The sequence below is a fragment of the Physeter macrocephalus genome, chromosome 20 (assembly GCF_002837175.3).
Source record: "Physeter macrocephalus isolate SW-GA chromosome 20, ASM283717v5, whole genome shotgun sequence".
Classification (NCBI taxonomy): Eukaryota; Metazoa; Chordata; class Mammalia; order Artiodactyla; family Physeteridae; genus Physeter; species Physeter macrocephalus.
In genome coordinates this window covers 57,910,849-57,926,088 of record NC_041233.1, presented here as the reverse complement: position 1 = coordinate 57,926,088, position 15,240 = coordinate 57,910,849, and the positions used below count along the sequence as shown (strand labels likewise).

General features: G+C 54.9%; 1 protein-coding gene across 4 annotated transcripts; it reads left to right on the top strand.

Moving 5' to 3' along the window:
* Nucleotides 1-4,798: 4,798 nt before the first annotated feature.
* Nucleotides 4,799-14,192, top strand: LDB1 (LIM domain binding 1). 4 transcript variants are annotated; one of them, XM_007126861.4, is made up of 11 exons: nt 4,799-4,891; nt 7,461-7,563; nt 7,689-7,733; nt 7,842-7,917; nt 8,013-8,115; nt 8,289-8,461; nt 8,980-9,102; nt 9,341-9,424; nt 9,517-9,640; nt 9,845-9,993; nt 10,701-12,512. In XM_007126861.4, the coding sequence occupies exons 2-11, from the start codon at nt 7,544-7,546 to the stop codon at nt 10,929-10,931; spliced, it is 1,128 nt and encodes a 375-aa protein (XP_007126923.1). In that variant the 5' UTR covers nt 4,799-4,891; nt 7,461-7,543; the 3' UTR covers nt 10,932-12,512. The 4 variants fall into 4 exon arrangements, with proteins under 4 accessions (XP_007126923.1, XP_028337214.1, XP_028337215.1 ...); XM_028481413.2 differs by lacking the exons at nt 4,799-4,891; nt 10,701-12,512 and adding an exon at nt 14,055-14,192; XM_028481414.2 differs by lacking the exons at nt 4,799-4,891; nt 10,701-12,512 and adding an exon at nt 14,045-14,095.
* Nucleotides 14,193-15,240: the final 1,048 nt, after the last annotated feature.

Here is a 15,240-nt window from a genome sequence, read left to right as displayed (position 1 = left end):
CTGCCTGTTACCAGGGAAGGTTGGCCCTCCTGAGGGACACGAGGTCCTCCTGGGGAGTGGGGGGCAGATAATTGGGCCCTTGGGTCTGGCATCTTCGCCCTAGTGGGAGGGGAAATATGGCAGCCCCAGGCAAGCTAGGAAATAAGAGTGACTTGTGAGAGTTGAATTGAGGGGAGCGATGCTTGACCCCAATGAGAGGATTTAGGTTCAGATCCCTGCCTCCCCCAAAACACATCAGCTCTTGCCAGTGACAGCCTGGGTCTGAGTTCTTTCCTAGGGAGGAGGAAGGCCTAGGTCTGAGTTCTTTCCTGCTGCCAGGAAGAAGGAGAGGGGCCTTGTGACTGGAGAGGTGGTCTTCAGAGGGCCTCAGAACACGGTTTATATTCATCCCCAGGACTCTGGGTTCTTGAATTATCTGCAGGACCCCCTCCTGTCCCAGGCAGGAGTTAGCTTTCTTTGGAAAGTCAGGTATTCCTGAATCTAGCCTGGTTTGGATCCTTTGCCCCTCCAAATGCCCTGTTCTCTGGGAGGCCCATACCCCACAACTGGTAACCCCCCTCCCCCCAGCACACATCCCCAAGGGAAGCTGCCAGTGCGGAAGCTTCCTTGAAAATCATGTGACCCAGGCCAAAGCTTTGCTGGGCTGGGCACACGCTTAAAGTGCCTGCTGAGGCTGATGTTTAAGGGGCATGGGGCCCAGAGAGAGGGCTAGTAGAGCCTAAGAATCCTGGAATATCCAGGTGTGGGAACCCCTGGCTCCTGCTGCAGAGGGTCGGGGAGAGGAGGAGAGGGAAGAGCCTGCCAAGCTGGAATCCTGCCTAGCCCCATCATTCCTCCTCCTACCAGCTTGGTGTGTGTGTTTGTGTATTTTCTTTACAATTGCCCCATGCTGAGTACCCTGTTCAGATCCATCCATTCTCTGAGTCCATCCCATGGCCTTGATCCTCCATCACCATACATAAGCATAGCTAAAGGGCTGAGTCTTAAATATGATTATTAGTGCCTACAAATAGTGAGCAGGAGGTGAGTATGGAAGGGTTGTCAGGCTGGAGGTAGATGGGAGGTTGATCTTGAAGTTGAGGTAGGGTGCCTGGTCCTGTAGAAGAAGGGAGAAAGTTTCCCTCTCAGTCTGTCTGGGAGCAGCATGGGTACAGAAGAGGACCTGTATGTGTGAGGGGGGACAACTTAAGTCAGTGCCCTGAAAGGTATGTTCCTTTTGTGAGTCTGGTGATCTGGTTGGGGGAGAGGGGGCCTAAGATGGCCGAGAGTGGGGAATCTTTTTCCTGAACGTGAGGAAGTCTTACGGATTGATGCCCCAGAGGATGGATGGAGGTTAGTCTTCAAGGAGAACCACTTGGGGAGGGGCATGAGAGTGGCCTGGGGGTGAGAAATGGTAGGATTTGGGGTAAGGGAGGGCACCAGGCTTGCATGGGTGTGTGTGAGCACATGGCTGAACACAGGGACCCCGTGGCAGCATGTCCAGTCCAGGCCTAAAGACCACCCCCCGCAACCTGAGCAGCCCTGGGGTGGGGGCCCAGGCGCCCTGGCAGGCTGCCTGCCTGCTGCCTGCCTGCCTGCCTGCCTGCCTGCCTGCCTGAGTCTCTCCTTTGTGCTCTGCTGTCTCCCGGCTCCTCCTCCCCCAGCCCGGCAGAGACAGCACATGCCCCACACATGTGACTGAGGGAAGCCAGAGCACGCAGACCCACACGCATGCACATGCAGAAGGAAACACTACAAGATACACACACATACACACATCTAGCTCCCATAGTGCTCCTGGGGTGCGTAGTAGCTTCTGGGGCTTTGGTCACGAGCAGGGAGAACCTCTGCTAAGGGACATCATCCTGGGCAGGGCAGGTTGCTGAGGAGGCCAGGGCCTGTCTGGGGCAGCATGTGGCTCAGAAGGGTTAAGGTAGGGAGGAGTAGGGGGAGGGGAGGAGGCAGCAGTGGTGGCGGCTGAGAGCCAGGAGAGGAGGATGGCAGAGCGCCAGGCCAACGGGAGGCCGGGCACAGACAAAGGAAGGGGGGCAGGCACACTGGAGGCCTGGGTCAGGGAGCCCCAGGGGCCCGGGCAGGGGGCAGTGCTGGTACCTTATCCTGTGGGCTGGGGCGGGCTGCTCCCCTTCAGAATTCCCACCTCCAGGAGGGGTGCTCTTGCTCTTCCCTCCCTCATCACCTTTGTCAGTCTTTGCTGCTCCCTGCTTTCTCCCCACCCCACCTCCCACCAATTTTAGAGTCTTCTAACTCTGAGTTGCTCTCTTTAGTTGGACCTCATCTGCCCCTGTGCAAGTGGGAGAATTAAGTCCGAACCGAGAGAGGAGCAGACATGCTGGAGAAGGGGAACTAGGAGAGGGCCCGTTTTGAATGATATGCCAGGGTCTGGATACATCTTGGTATTTAGGGGCCCTTCTCCCTGAAATTTGAGGAGACAGACTGGGTGGGGGTTCTGAGTTCTGAACTGGACACTGAAGCCAGAGCACACAACTGTCTCGCCTCCCCAAGTAGATAGTCATTTGGGGCCTGGAGTGACCATTCCTTGGAGGGGGCAGGCAGTAGGAATGGCTGCAGTGCCCCAGGGCTGGGCTTGTGTGAGTGGGGTTAGAACCAGGGTTCCAGCCTCAGGCCCTCCTGTCTCACTGTAATCTGTGTAAGTTAGGATAATAGGCCCTGGATGCTATTAGGATCTCTTGAGGTACTGCCTGTGAATGTGCTTTGGAAAGTTTAGAGGCACAAAACAAATGACAGGAATTGTTCTGTCAGTGAGGGAAGAATGTAGTTATCCCAGAGTTGGGCTGTAAATTTGGGAGTCAGGACAAGTATCTCAAGTCCTGGTGGTAGGCAGTATGATGATAGGCATTCTGGCTGAAGAGTATAGATTTCGATAGGTTTATGAAAGCCAGAGTGTATCATATGGCCAGGCCATGATGGAGAATGGTGTGCAGATTTCAGAGGGGGTGGGGTTAGTCCCTGGGTAACAAATGGTCAGGGTATGTGTGTAGCAGTCTGTCAAAGGTTCAGGAGGTACAATGCAATTTTGGGGTGTGTCTTGGGGCTTGGGACATGTGCATCACAGGTCCCACTGTGTATGTGTGTGTGTCCTGGGTTTGGGTTTATTTGGGGTTTGAGGTATATCACAGGTTGAAGTGTGTATCAGGTATGGATTTGTGTGAGAGTGAGCTGTGTTAATTGTGTGTGGAGGATGTTCACAGAGCCAGATGCAATAGTATTATTATTGCACAGTCAGCTGGTGTGTATGCCATCCTGTTGTGGGGCTGTGTATGAGTCTGGTTGGGCGGGGTGGGAATAGAAAGCTGAGACTCAAATTGCAGAGAAGGAGGAAGTCCTTACTGCCCTCCACTTCCCATGTGAGTGTGTGTGTGTGTGTGTGTGTGTGTGTGTGTTTCTGTCCAGGTAGTAGGGCCTGGACCATATCCAAGTTTTAGAAAAACCCCCTCTCTTGGGCTTCCCCCCTTGCATTGGAGAACAGGTTCCTACCCTGGTAACCATATACCGTTTTTTTCCTAGGGTTTGGGGGAGGATTCAGCAGCAGAGTAGACCCCTTCTGGGGACCCTCAGATGGGCAAGTTTGCCTTCCTGAGCTCTAACAGAGCTCCTTTCCCTTGCACCCACGTGCCTCAGGTGGTGGTGGTGGTGGTGGTGATAATGGGTGGGTGGGGGGAAGGGGGCTTCCTGCAAAGGCAGTCAGCATTTGGAACTAAGCTGGGTTGGGGGCAGGGAACCTGGAGTGTCCCCCTCCTTCCAATCAGTGTTTACAGGCTAAAGTCTGAGTGTGTCTCTGTCAAAAATAACCCCCTGGAGCCTCCCCCCAGCTGCTCTGGGATTTCACCAGCCAAGGGTGGCTGCCCAGGCCAGCCTGCAACCCGAGAGATCACTAGGGAGAGGAAGAGAGATTTGGGGGATGTTTGGGAGGCCGTTAGAAGATACTAGGAGTCTCCAGAGAGGAAGAGTGCCCTCCTCCATCCCTGCCTGTGGCTTGGGCTCCCCAGCTCACCCCTGAGCACCCCGCTTGGGGCTTGGGAGCGGCATTCCAGTTCCTGGCTCCCACAGCCCTCCCCTCCATCCCGGTCTCTCCAGACCCAGTCTCTTCTGTCTCCCTCTCTCCGGCCAGTCCCCTGTCTCTCCCAGTCTCTGTCTCTCTTTTGTTTTTCTCAGCAGTCCTCCCTGCCGGCCTCCCTCTCTCAAGCTCCCTCCCTCCCCTCTCTCCCTCTTCCTCTTTCCTCGCAGGGAGGGGGCGGGGCCGGTGGGGGCAGCTCCACCCTCCGCCCGCCCTGGGGCCTCATTCTGAGGGAGGCTCGGAGAGAGCCAGCGGGGAGGGAGGGAGAGAAAGGGAGAAAAGGAAGGGAGCCGGCGGGCGCTGCGTGTGTCTGTGAGTGTGAGTGAGTGTGAGTGCCGGGCCCTGCCTCTGCTGGTGCCCCGGCGGAGGGGCCTGCTGGCCTGGGGAGGGCGGGCGGGCTGCTTGGAGGCAGAGGCAGAGGCGGCGGCGGGGAGAGCAGAGGAGGAGGAGGAGGAGGAGGAGGAGGAGGAGGAGAGGAAAGAGCGGAGCAGCCATTGTTGAGGGAAACCTTGCAAACAAAGAAGGCTCCGGACTCCCCGCGGCCCCCCGCCCCCCAGGCCGGCCCCCTGGCCCCGGGTCCCCAGCCCAGTGGCCATTGTAACTTTCCCCCGGGGCTGTGGCCGCCGTGGGGCGGGCCGAGGCCGTGCGTGCGAGTCTTTGTGCAGCCCGCGGAGTGGAACTCCCAGCCAGGCCTGCCTGTCCCACTCGGGACATGAGCGGCTGAAGTTGGCCCCCCCTCAGGCCTCACCCCTGCCAGGGCCCCTCTGGGCTCCCAGCCGCTCCCCGCACCTCTCCTGGCCCCCTCAGTTCTCCCAGGTAAGTAAGTCTGGGCACCCTGCAAGCCTGTTGGGGGTGGGTGAAAGGTCCTCCATCTGGCCCGGGCCTGGTATGCTGGCTGTGAGAGAGGTGACCCAGCTCATAGAGGAGAGGGCTCTCGGGCCTGCTGACCTCTGGTCAGCCCCCCAAAGGGAGGGGGCCTGCCCTCGGGTCAGGTAGGTTACCATGGAAATACCCAGCTGGAGGTGCCCCCCTAGGCCACAGGATGCATCTTCCATTCTGAGAAAACTTTACTAGTTCTGGGCTCTTCCTCTCTCCTCCCCCTTCCTAAGGGCTCCCAGGTTGCTAGAGGTGGGAGACGGGACTCTGCCTGACTCCAAGACTGGATGACACATCCACCCCCTCACCCCCACCCCCACGTTGCTCCCTCTACCCCTGCTGCTGGGGACAGGCAGCAGCAGGGACAGATGGTCTGGGTGATGTCCCCTCCCCTTCTCTTCTCACTCCCCAGCCCTTGTGCTGGGACTACTGGGAGTTGCTATGGCTCTGGAGAGATGCTGAGTTTATTTGTGTCCATTCACTGGCCGTGTAAATAGAGGCCCCAAAGCTTTGGGCTTTAGCTCCTCAGTACTGTTACCTAGCCCCAGGCAATGCCTGTCATTTCTCGAGTGAGAAGTTGAAGCTCTGAAACTTTTTTCAGAGTTAGAGAGGAACCCTGGTGTCTTGCCTCCCTTCTCTTTAGGGTCTTGAGCTGATACATTTCAAGTGGCCCTGAAACTGAGGGGCAGGGGCAGTAATGCTTTTGGGGAAAGGAGGGCCTAGGTAGGGGATGAGGGCCAGGTCTAATAATCTAGACTACTGGGTGCATTGCCCAGGCCTGGCTTCTGGTTGCTAGTGTGAGCTTTGACTTCCTATATGGCCTTGTCCAGCTGTCTGTGGAGTGGGGGGACTTGGGGTTTGGTGGGACTGTCTCTTTCCTGAGGACACATGCTCCTCATTCAGTCCTGACTGGCATGTGAAAGCTGTGTATGTCATGCTGGGAGCATGTGGATGTGGCCTGTGAGAGCTCATGCGTGGGGCAAGGGCCTGTTGCAGGCATCCTGATCCTGCCTGGGGCTGCTGGGTTCCAGCCCTTGGTAGGCATGTTGGGGCGAGCTGAGGGTGCAAGCCTGCTAGGCAGGATGAGGCACACGTGTGTGCAGGTACACACAGGCTCTGAGTCTTGGCACCTTCGGGGACGGTGGAGGGTAGGCCTCTCTGGGACCCTCCTTTGGCCCATATTGTGAGGAGGGGACCAAGGGGAGAGAATTAAATGGTACATGTTGGCACAGGGTCTTCCTTTGTCTCTTCCTCCCAAGGAACAAAATAGATTTTGTATCTAAATTGGAGATGGGGCTCAGATACAGCCAATACAGCTACCCTTACAAATGAAATCAAGTTTGGGGGACATGAGGAAGCAGCTGTGACTAGGACTCTGCTTCACGTTCTCCTCCTGTCTGGTGGGGAGGGGAAAAGTGGCATTGCAGGGCTACCTGGCTCTTACCTAGCTATGAATGTAACACTTCTTCCAGTCAGGTAATAGTAGAGCAGGAGTAGAACTGTGTGGTGCTTCTGAGTGAGGTGGAGAGGGGACACATGAGCACATGCACAGATACACACAAGCAGAGACCCTGTCTAGTTAACCACTTGCCTCCTAGACTGAGTCCCTGAAACCTAGACTCCTTCCCTGGGGCTTCTTATTTTCTGTTTGTAACTAGAGTGGGATCCATTGGAGGCCCGTCTGCCTCCCTCCCCCACTGCAAGTCTAAGGAGAGAAAAGGGGTTGAGGCTTTAGGTTTCTGGTTTGGAGACAATACTAGACCCATGGTGGGTGTGTGTGGGGGGGGCTGGGCTGATAAGGTAGTGGCCGTTGGTGGGAGAGGCAGAAGGCCCAACTGGTTATCTGGTGGGCAGCACCCAGCAGGCACTCCCCCCCCCTTTATCTTTCTATCCCCTGCCCTCCTGAGACCCTGGGGGTGGAGAAGGAGCAGGGAGTTGGCAAAATCCCCCTTTACCCTCCCCCAACCTGGTCTCCAGAGAGCAATAGAGGAGTAGAAATACTATAGGATATGGGAATCAGAAGACTAGGCTTAAGTCCTAACTGCCAGTTAGTAGCTGTACGATCTTGGTAAGTCCCTTTGACCTTTTAGTTGCTTCATTTATAAAATGGGAATGTTACACTCGACACTGCTACCTCACAAGGTTGTGATAATGATAAAACAAAATAATATAGATGAAAAGGGAGTTTATCAAAATTTTAGATTCTAATGTTTAGATATTTATTTATCCTATGGTACTGACATTTCTTCCCAGGTTCAATTCTGTCATCCAGGGCTCAGCCACATGAAGAAATGGGGTCTTGGGTATTAGGGCTGAGAACTTCTAGTGTCTTAATAAAACAAGATTGGAGCCAGATTTAGAAGCTGGGATAGGTGCTCCCTAGGGTAGTCTCCCTCCCCTAGTGCCCTCGGGGGCTCCAGAAGTCCAGTCCCTGTGCATACAGTCTAGCAGACTTCCAGGAGCACTGCCAAGAGGGACTCAGGAGACCCCTTCTTTCTTTCCCTTCTAGGTTGTTCCTCAAAGTCATTCAAGCTGTACTCGCCCAAGGAGCCCCCGAACGGCAACGCCTTCCCCCCCTTCCATCCCGGCACCATGCTAGATCGGGATGTGGGGTGAGTTTCTTGTCCACTTCCTGTTCCTTCCCCAGATGGCATCCTGCCTGAAAAGGGGAGGGAGTGACACCCCTCAATAATTCCTGTCTTCCACCCCCATTCTCATAGCCTCTTCCCTTACACAGCCCAACTCCCATGTACCCGCCTACCTACCTGGAGCCTGGGATTGGGTAAGTGAAGCCCAGTGGGGAGGTTGGTGCTTTCCATTACAGGGGTGAAGGCGGAGGTGGTGGGGGGAGGCTCTGCTCCTACTGATCTCCCTTCTTCACTTCCCCCAGGAGGCACACACCATATGGCAACCAAACTGACTACAGGATATTCGAGCTTAACAAACGGCTTCAAAACTGGACAGAGGTATAGCCAGGGGGAAGGAGCTTGGAGGGAGAGGGCCATCTGGGCACCCCTGTGGCATGTCTTCTGACACACACACCCCTCCCTGTGCTTCTTAGGAGTGTGACAATCTCTGGTGGGATGCTTTCACAACTGAGTTCTTTGAGGATGATGCCATGTTAACCATCACTTTCTGCCTGGAGGATGGACCAAAGAGATATAGTGAGTGACCTTTGGGGGTCCTGCCAATGCTGCTGTAAGAGCGTACATCTCCTGTGTCCTTCTAAGATCTGGGCGTGGGTATTTGTCCCAGGGGATCTGTCTTGGCAGGGGTGGTATCTGCCTGACCACTTTTGAGATCCTTCTGTTCTGAAGAGTTTGTCCCATCTCTGCAGCCATTGGCCGGACCCTGATCCCACGCTACTTCCGCAGCATCTTTGAGGGGGGTGCTACGGAGCTCTACTATGTACTTAAGCACCCCAAGGAGGCATTCCACAGCAACTTTGTTTCCCTCGACTGTGACCAGGGCAGCATGGTGACCCAGCATGGCAAACCTATGTTCACCCAGGTCAGCACCCAGCTGGATGTGGACCACTGAAGTACCTGGGTTTGATTCCCCTTCTGGCTCCCCAAAATGTACTTGGCTTTTCCCCAGGGAGGCATAATGGGAAGTGGCAAGATACACAGGGAGGGCAGGCATGCTGCAGTATTCAGCAGACATGTATTGAGTTTGTACATGACAGTTTTCTGGGCTGCAGGGAGACACCAGTGAACAAGAGCCTGTCCTCATGGAGCTTATGGCCGATGAGTGTATCACTAGCTACAAGAGGAGAAGACAGGAATCTATTAAGCGTTTCTACTGTGTGTGTGTGTGTGTGTGTGTGTGCGCGTGTGTGTGTGTGCGCGTGCGCGCGCGCGTGCCAGTGTGGCAGGTATATGAGGAGATGGTCCATGTCAGTTATGCACCCAGATTTCTGTTCAGGTGGCAGGAGTGTGTGCAGTGGGAGAAGCATGAGGAAACAGAGGAACTGGTATACTTTGGGGTATGTGGGGAGGTAGGCAGATATGTGACAAGCTTGTTTCCAGGTTTGTGTGGAGGGCCGGTTGTACCTGGAGTTCATGTTTGATGACATGATGCGGATAAAGACGTGGCACTTCAGCATCCGGCAGCACCGAGAGCTCATCCCCCGCAGCATCCTTGCCATGCATGTGAGTTGTGCACAGGACCTAAGCCACAAGGCTGAGGGCAGGCAGCGGGAAGGGTGGCACGAGGTCTGCCATCACCCGCCAGTGGCCCTAGACAGAGGGTTGAAGTTTATCCATCTGAAAAATGGGTTTTTATGTAGTAGCCCCTCTTGTCTCTCAGGGGTGTCACGAGGCTAAGATGATAGGGCAGGTGAGCAGATGCAACCCAGGTGCTAGTATTCTTACCTTTCTCCTCCTCTAGGCCCAGGACCCCCAGATGTTGGATCAGCTCTCCAAAAACATCACCCGGTGTGGGCTGTCCAATTCCACTCTCAACTACCTCCGAGTGAGTCTCCGGTCGCCCAATTTCTGCCCCATCCCATTTGGTCTCCACTCCACGTCTGTCCCCTGACAAGCCACTAACTGGTCTCCCCCCAGCTCTGTGTGATACTCGAGCCCATGCAGGAGCTCATGTCCCGCCACAAGACCTACAGCCTCAGCCCCCGTGACTGTCTCAAGACCTGCCTCTTCCAGAAGTGGCAGCGCATGGTAGCACCCCCTGGTGAGTGCCTTGCACCTGCACCTGCTCTTACCAGTATCTGATGCTGCTTCCCCAAGGCTGTATCGCTGTCTCCTCACAAAGCCCTTTCCTCTTTCCTGGGTCTGCGAGATTGGGATCAGGGTAGGCTCAGGCTCCGTAGGAGCCAGAATGGGGAATAAGGGTCCCAGGGCCCTACCCCACCTGAGCCTCCTTTCCCTGGCACAGCGGAGCCTGCACGGCAGCAGCCCAGCAAACGGCGGAAAAGGAAGATGTCAGGGGGCAGCACCATGAGCTCGGGGGGCGGCAACACCAATAACAGCAACAGCAAGAAGAAAAGCCCAGCCAGCACCTTCGCCCTCTCCAGCCAGGTACCTGTAAGCATCTCGGCTTTCTTCTCTCTTCTGGGCTGCCCCACTGCTGGCCCCTGACCCTTGACCCTGTCCCATCCTGAGCTCACTAGCAGACGTAGAAACAAAGACAGTTTTTCCCAGTGTACTTTGCCATCGTGGGCTGACTCTTGTCCCTGATGACAGTCCTTGTCACATGCATGATTGTGATCACACAGACTCAGACGTAGCAACATACGACATCAAGGGACAGAGACAGCCATGGGAATGTATGGACATAAAGGACAGACAGCTTAGGGGTACAGAGACCACCAGAGAGACACACGCTGACAGAGGGACACACAGACTTGAAATGTGTGCAAATCTAGAATACATACACGCACATACATTTCCCCACCGGTGTTTTTGATCTGCTCCCTCTCTCTTACATTGGACAGAAGTTCAGGAGCCCCCTAAAATTTTGGAGAGATGGACTAGGGAGCTAGAGGAGTAGACTGACTTCTCCCAGAATCCAGTGGATATAGGTTAAAGGCTGTGATGCTTTGCAGTCCTTCAGTGGGAAGTATTCCAGGGGCGGAGGGTATCAGAGGAGTTGGGGTTTTTAATTGGGGTATGAGTGGGGGTGGGGTGGGGTTGAGTTTCCCGGGTGGGTGTTGGGGCTCTGGGGGTATCTGCTGCCCTGGGCTGGGCGAGCCCCTGCCCCGATTATGTTTGGGGACCTCCGCCACTCTCAGGATGTGATGGTGGTGGGGGAGCCCACCCTGATGGGCGGGGAGTTCGGGGACGAGGACGAGAGGCTCATCACCCGGCTGGAGAACACCCAGTTTGACGCGGCCAACGGCATTGACGACGAGGACAGCTTTAACAACTCCCCTGCCCTGGGCGCCAACAGCCCCTGGAACAGCAAGCCTCCGTCCAGCCAAGAGAGCAAATCGGAGAACCCCACGTCACAGGCCTCCCAGTAAAGGCCTTGCCTCGGCCACCGCCACCCAGCGCTCTGCCTGTCTGCCCCACCCCTCGAAGCCCCAGGGAGCAGAAGACAGAATGAAGAGACTGAGCATCTAAAATGGGCAGCCTCATCCACCCGCTTCAGGGAGGAACTGGACTCACTGGGGGCAGGTGCCAAGATTTGCCCCCCAGTGGCCCTGGGCTGGGGCTGGCCTCTGCAGAGCCTTTTGGGGGAAGCGGGTACTCATGTGGATGCCTATGTGGACCCTGGGCCTCTGAGAAATGCCCTGACCACCTCCCAGGGCATTTGCCTCCATCCTCACCCCAGGTTCTGGGTTCCCCCATCCTCCTGACTCCACCCTCTTCAAGCCTGGGGTTGTCTATGCCCACAGCCCTTAGGGACTTAAAAGTTATGGGGCTTGGTTGAATGCCCCTCCTCCAAACCCTCCCCTTAGGTGGCTGGTAGTAGAGGGGTAAAGCTCTGGGCTCCTCCCTTCTGCCACCTATCCCAGCTCCAAGTTTTTTAAAAAATAATATTATTAAAAATGTAAGTTTAAAAAAAAAATCACTCATGTCCCCTATTTCCCCTTATTAAAGGTCCAGCTACCTCCCTATGCCTGGCAGATGGGGAGCTTAGGGCCCATATGGAGGTAGGGGGGTATGCATTGCCATTTTACACAGTTTGAGAGCTTCAGACCAAGGAGACACTTTGCCATCCTCTTCCCTTTTCCTCTGGGGTGACTGGAGTTGGGGAAGGCATGCCATGAGGGTAGGGCGCCATTGATGGCCTCACTTTTGTGACAGCCCCCTGCTGTTGTCTCTGTCTCCCCATCCTCTAGGACTCTGGCCTGCCCTCCTAGTGCTTGTGACTCCTTCTATCCCAGCCCCCAACCCCCTCCCTCCACGGTGTGTATATTCTTTACAAGTCCTCCACTAGAGCAGCTGTCTTGGATGGGGGGAGGGGGAGGCTCCCTCCCTTAGGGAGTGTGGAGGGAAGGGAGCAGCCTTGTTTGTCACTGTTTTTTGTTTTGTCTCAGTTGGGCAGGCTGGGTGGAGGAGGGGTTCATCCACTCTCCAGTACTCTCTTTCCCCAACCCCTCAGACTGCATATCTAGTCCTCCCCTGCCCTTCAAGGAGGGGTAGAAGCCACTGAGGGTGTCCCAGCTCTAAGCCCACCAGGGAGCAATAGGCTTTTGTCCTCCAGCTGAAGTAAAGGCTCTTCATCTCCCAATATCTCCTCTCTCCCCTTCTTCATAGAAGGACAGGGGAGGCAGCCAGGATCCTCAGCTCTGTTTCACAGTTGGACATGTGGAGGCTCCAGGCCCAGGGTGAGGCCGAGAGCAGGGTCCCATGAGCCTGGACCCAGCTCTGTGGCTTCGCTGCCTTCTCCTGTGGCCAGTTCCAGAAGTGTTAGCACCACCTCTCTCCCCACTCTTCCTTCTGGATTCTGGGGTCCCCCATACCCTGTTTCCTCTACTCCAGCTGCCACCACTTTTGGAAGGATATTGTGTCAGGAGCTGAGGGAAGGGGTAGGGAAGGTGGATGTCCCACCCCGCCCGCTGTAATGCCTTTTTTTTTTTTTTTTTTTTTTTTTTTTTTTTTGGGCCATTTGAGTCATGTATGGTACCGATAAATAAAGAGACTTTTTGGTTTGAGAGTGTCTTGGTTAGTCATTGATGCCTATAATGACTCAGTCCAAGGCAGTCTTTTTCCCCTCCTTCCTGCAGTCCCTAACACCAGTCATTGGGGAAGAGGCATGAATTGGGCTTGTGAATTCCCCCTCACTCCCATCTCACATTTCCCCTCACTCTTCTGGTGGTGTTCTTGATGTGTCCCAGGCTGCGCTGTATTCCTCAAAAGTTGACTTCCCAGCCCCTCCCAGGACTATTGTTCCTCACCCCTAACTGTCATGGGGTGGGCTGCCAGACAGGTGGTGGTCCTCTGCAGGCTGGGTTCCTGGGATAGATAGCCCTGGATTAGGCTGTTGGGGGAGGGGTGGAGGAAGGGGTCCTTGCCTAGGAGGGGGCTTGGATTGGAGGAGCTTTGGGTGGTTAGAATGCTTGGGAGACTAAGTCCTGTTTTTGTCAAATTCGTACCCCTACCTGGCCTCTAGCTTACCAGCCCAGCTGAGATCTGAACTAGTCTCCTCTGGTGTTAGGTCCCTGGGTGGGGAAGCAGGAGAGTAGTGGGGTTTTCTCCTTTCTGACTTTGGGCTGAGGCACAGAGAGAGGAGGATGCTTAAGCACTATTGCTAGGGGACAGCCTGAAGCTCCACAGAGAGATGGTACGAGGAATAGGGCACTTTTCAGACTCCTTTCCAGGTAGTTATTCTCCCTGATTCCCCTCCTTCCCCACTATTATAGAAGATTGCCAAGATAGGGAGATACTGCAGTGGGTTGGGGAGGGATATTAGCACCTGCAAAAACTCCTACCCAGTCTCCCTTCTTTTCTTTTCTTTTTCTTTTTTTTTGGTTGTGCCACGCATCTTTCATTATCTTAGTTCCCTGACCAGGGATTGAACCCGGGCCACGGCAGTAAAAGCGTCAGGGAATTCCAAGTCTCCCTCATTTTCATCCCAGACAGGGGAATCTGAGGTCTCAGACTGTTCCCTCACTAAGGTCTCTGGATCTCAAGTAAGGCCTCATAGACCTGCACCTCTGCCCCCACCTCCCAAGCTGGCAGGAAGAAACCAAAGGAAAGGACTGCATGGCCCACCCCACCCCCTTTCCAGTCCATGCAGTTACCTCGGCCCTGCCCTGCTACCAGCCCAGCTCCTCGTTGCTCCAGGACCTCAGAACTCCAAGGCTTGCATTTGTACACACATATCCCACCCCTCTGCAGGCCTGATCTGACTGAAGGACATTTACCAGCCAGCTGTGACCACTAATTCGCCCTGAAAGTCCTAGGTAACACCTATCTGCAGCGTGTTTGTGTCTGGAGCTAGGTGTACATCTGATCTGACCTTTTTGCCTGAGTGTAAGCTTGTGTATGTAGTGACTTCTGACCTCAGGGCTTGGATATGTGTATGTAAGGGACGTATACATGTATTAATAGGCATGTGGGCTTGTATATGCATTTGTTTATAATGTATGTCTTGGTGGATTCATTCATTCAGCTAATATTCATTGAGCCCTCTCCAGGTGCCAGCCCCAACTCCAGGTGCTAAGGATGCGGTGCTGAACAAGGCAGAGGAGGCATGACCACTGGGTGTGAGTTGGCAGCGAAAAGTACATAAATGAGGATGTGTTGTTGAATGCATGGCTTGGCAGTACGATTGTGTTGGGTTATGGGGCTGCCAGGGCGGGCATGTGACTGGGTTTCAGCATTTGCAGGTTCACATTGTGTGTGTGTGTATGTTTCTGAAAGGGAGGTGGGGGTCCAGGGGAGAGGTAGATTGCTAGGCCTGGACTCTGCCCTGCTTGGGGGAAAGGAATGGGCCAGAGAGACAGGGGAACCCACTTTTTGAACTCAGGAAACCTGGTGGCCAGTGACTTCCTCTGAAGCCCCAGATCTGGCTCCTCCCTGTTTGCCCCAGTGGCCCCTCTGGGGAAGGCCCTTGTTCAGGAGGAATTGCTGGGGTGGGGGAAGTAAGCCCTTCAAAGCCCTCATGTCCTCTGTTTCCGGGTGCAGGGGAGGGCCCAGTCCCAGGCCCAGCATGATGCTGAAAAACTTGTTTCAGCCCAACTGTGTATGCCAGCCGGGCCCCACTGCAGAGGCCCAGGCCTTGACTCCCAGGCCCCCAGCTCAGCCTGAACCCAGCTCCTTCCCCATGTTCCTAACCCAGTCCAATCCAGCCTGGTCTCCAGCCCCTTTCTTAGGACTGCTAGTCTAGTCCAGCACAATCTCCAGCCCCTTTTATACCAGTAGCCCAGTCCAGCCTGACCTCTAACCCCTTTCCTAAAGGTAAGAGGCCAGCCCAGCCCAGTTCAGTCTGACCTTAAGCCCTTTCCCCTAAGGTGGAAAGTTTGAAGCTGCCCTCCCAGAGCTTCCCCCCAATCCCTTTTTTCACAAAGTAGGGTCTCATTTTGGGTATTGGTAGAAGTAGAGGTGAGAGTACAGGATTAGGAGCTATAGTTAGGATGAAGAAGGAAAGGGCAGGGAAGGCTGGGAGATGAGGGGCAGGGGGTGCTTAGGATGGCCCAGGTGTGTTCTGGGCCAGGCTGAAAAGAGGGAATGTGTAAAAAGTTGTGAGTCAGTGGCTCCCTAGTTCCAAACTGAATTTTTAAAAAAAATTAATTAATTTATTTTTGGCTGCGTTGGGTCTTCGTTGCTGTGTGCGGGCTTTCTCTAGTTGCGGCGAGCGGGGACTACTCTCGGGTGTGGTGT

Bases quoted from the DNA above. Each gene is read 5' to 3' on its own strand.
- LDB1 (XM_007126861.4), top strand. From the start codon at position 7,544: ATGCTAGATCGGGATGTGGG. The intron at 7,564-7,688 runs GTGAGTTTCTTG...TCCCTTACACAG, and splicing joins ATGCTAGATCGGGATGTGGG to CCCAACTCCCATGTACCCGC. The intron at 7,918-8,012 runs GTATAGCCAGGG...TGTGCTTCTTAG, and splicing joins GGCTTCAAAACTGGACAGAG to GAGTGTGACAATCTCTGGTG.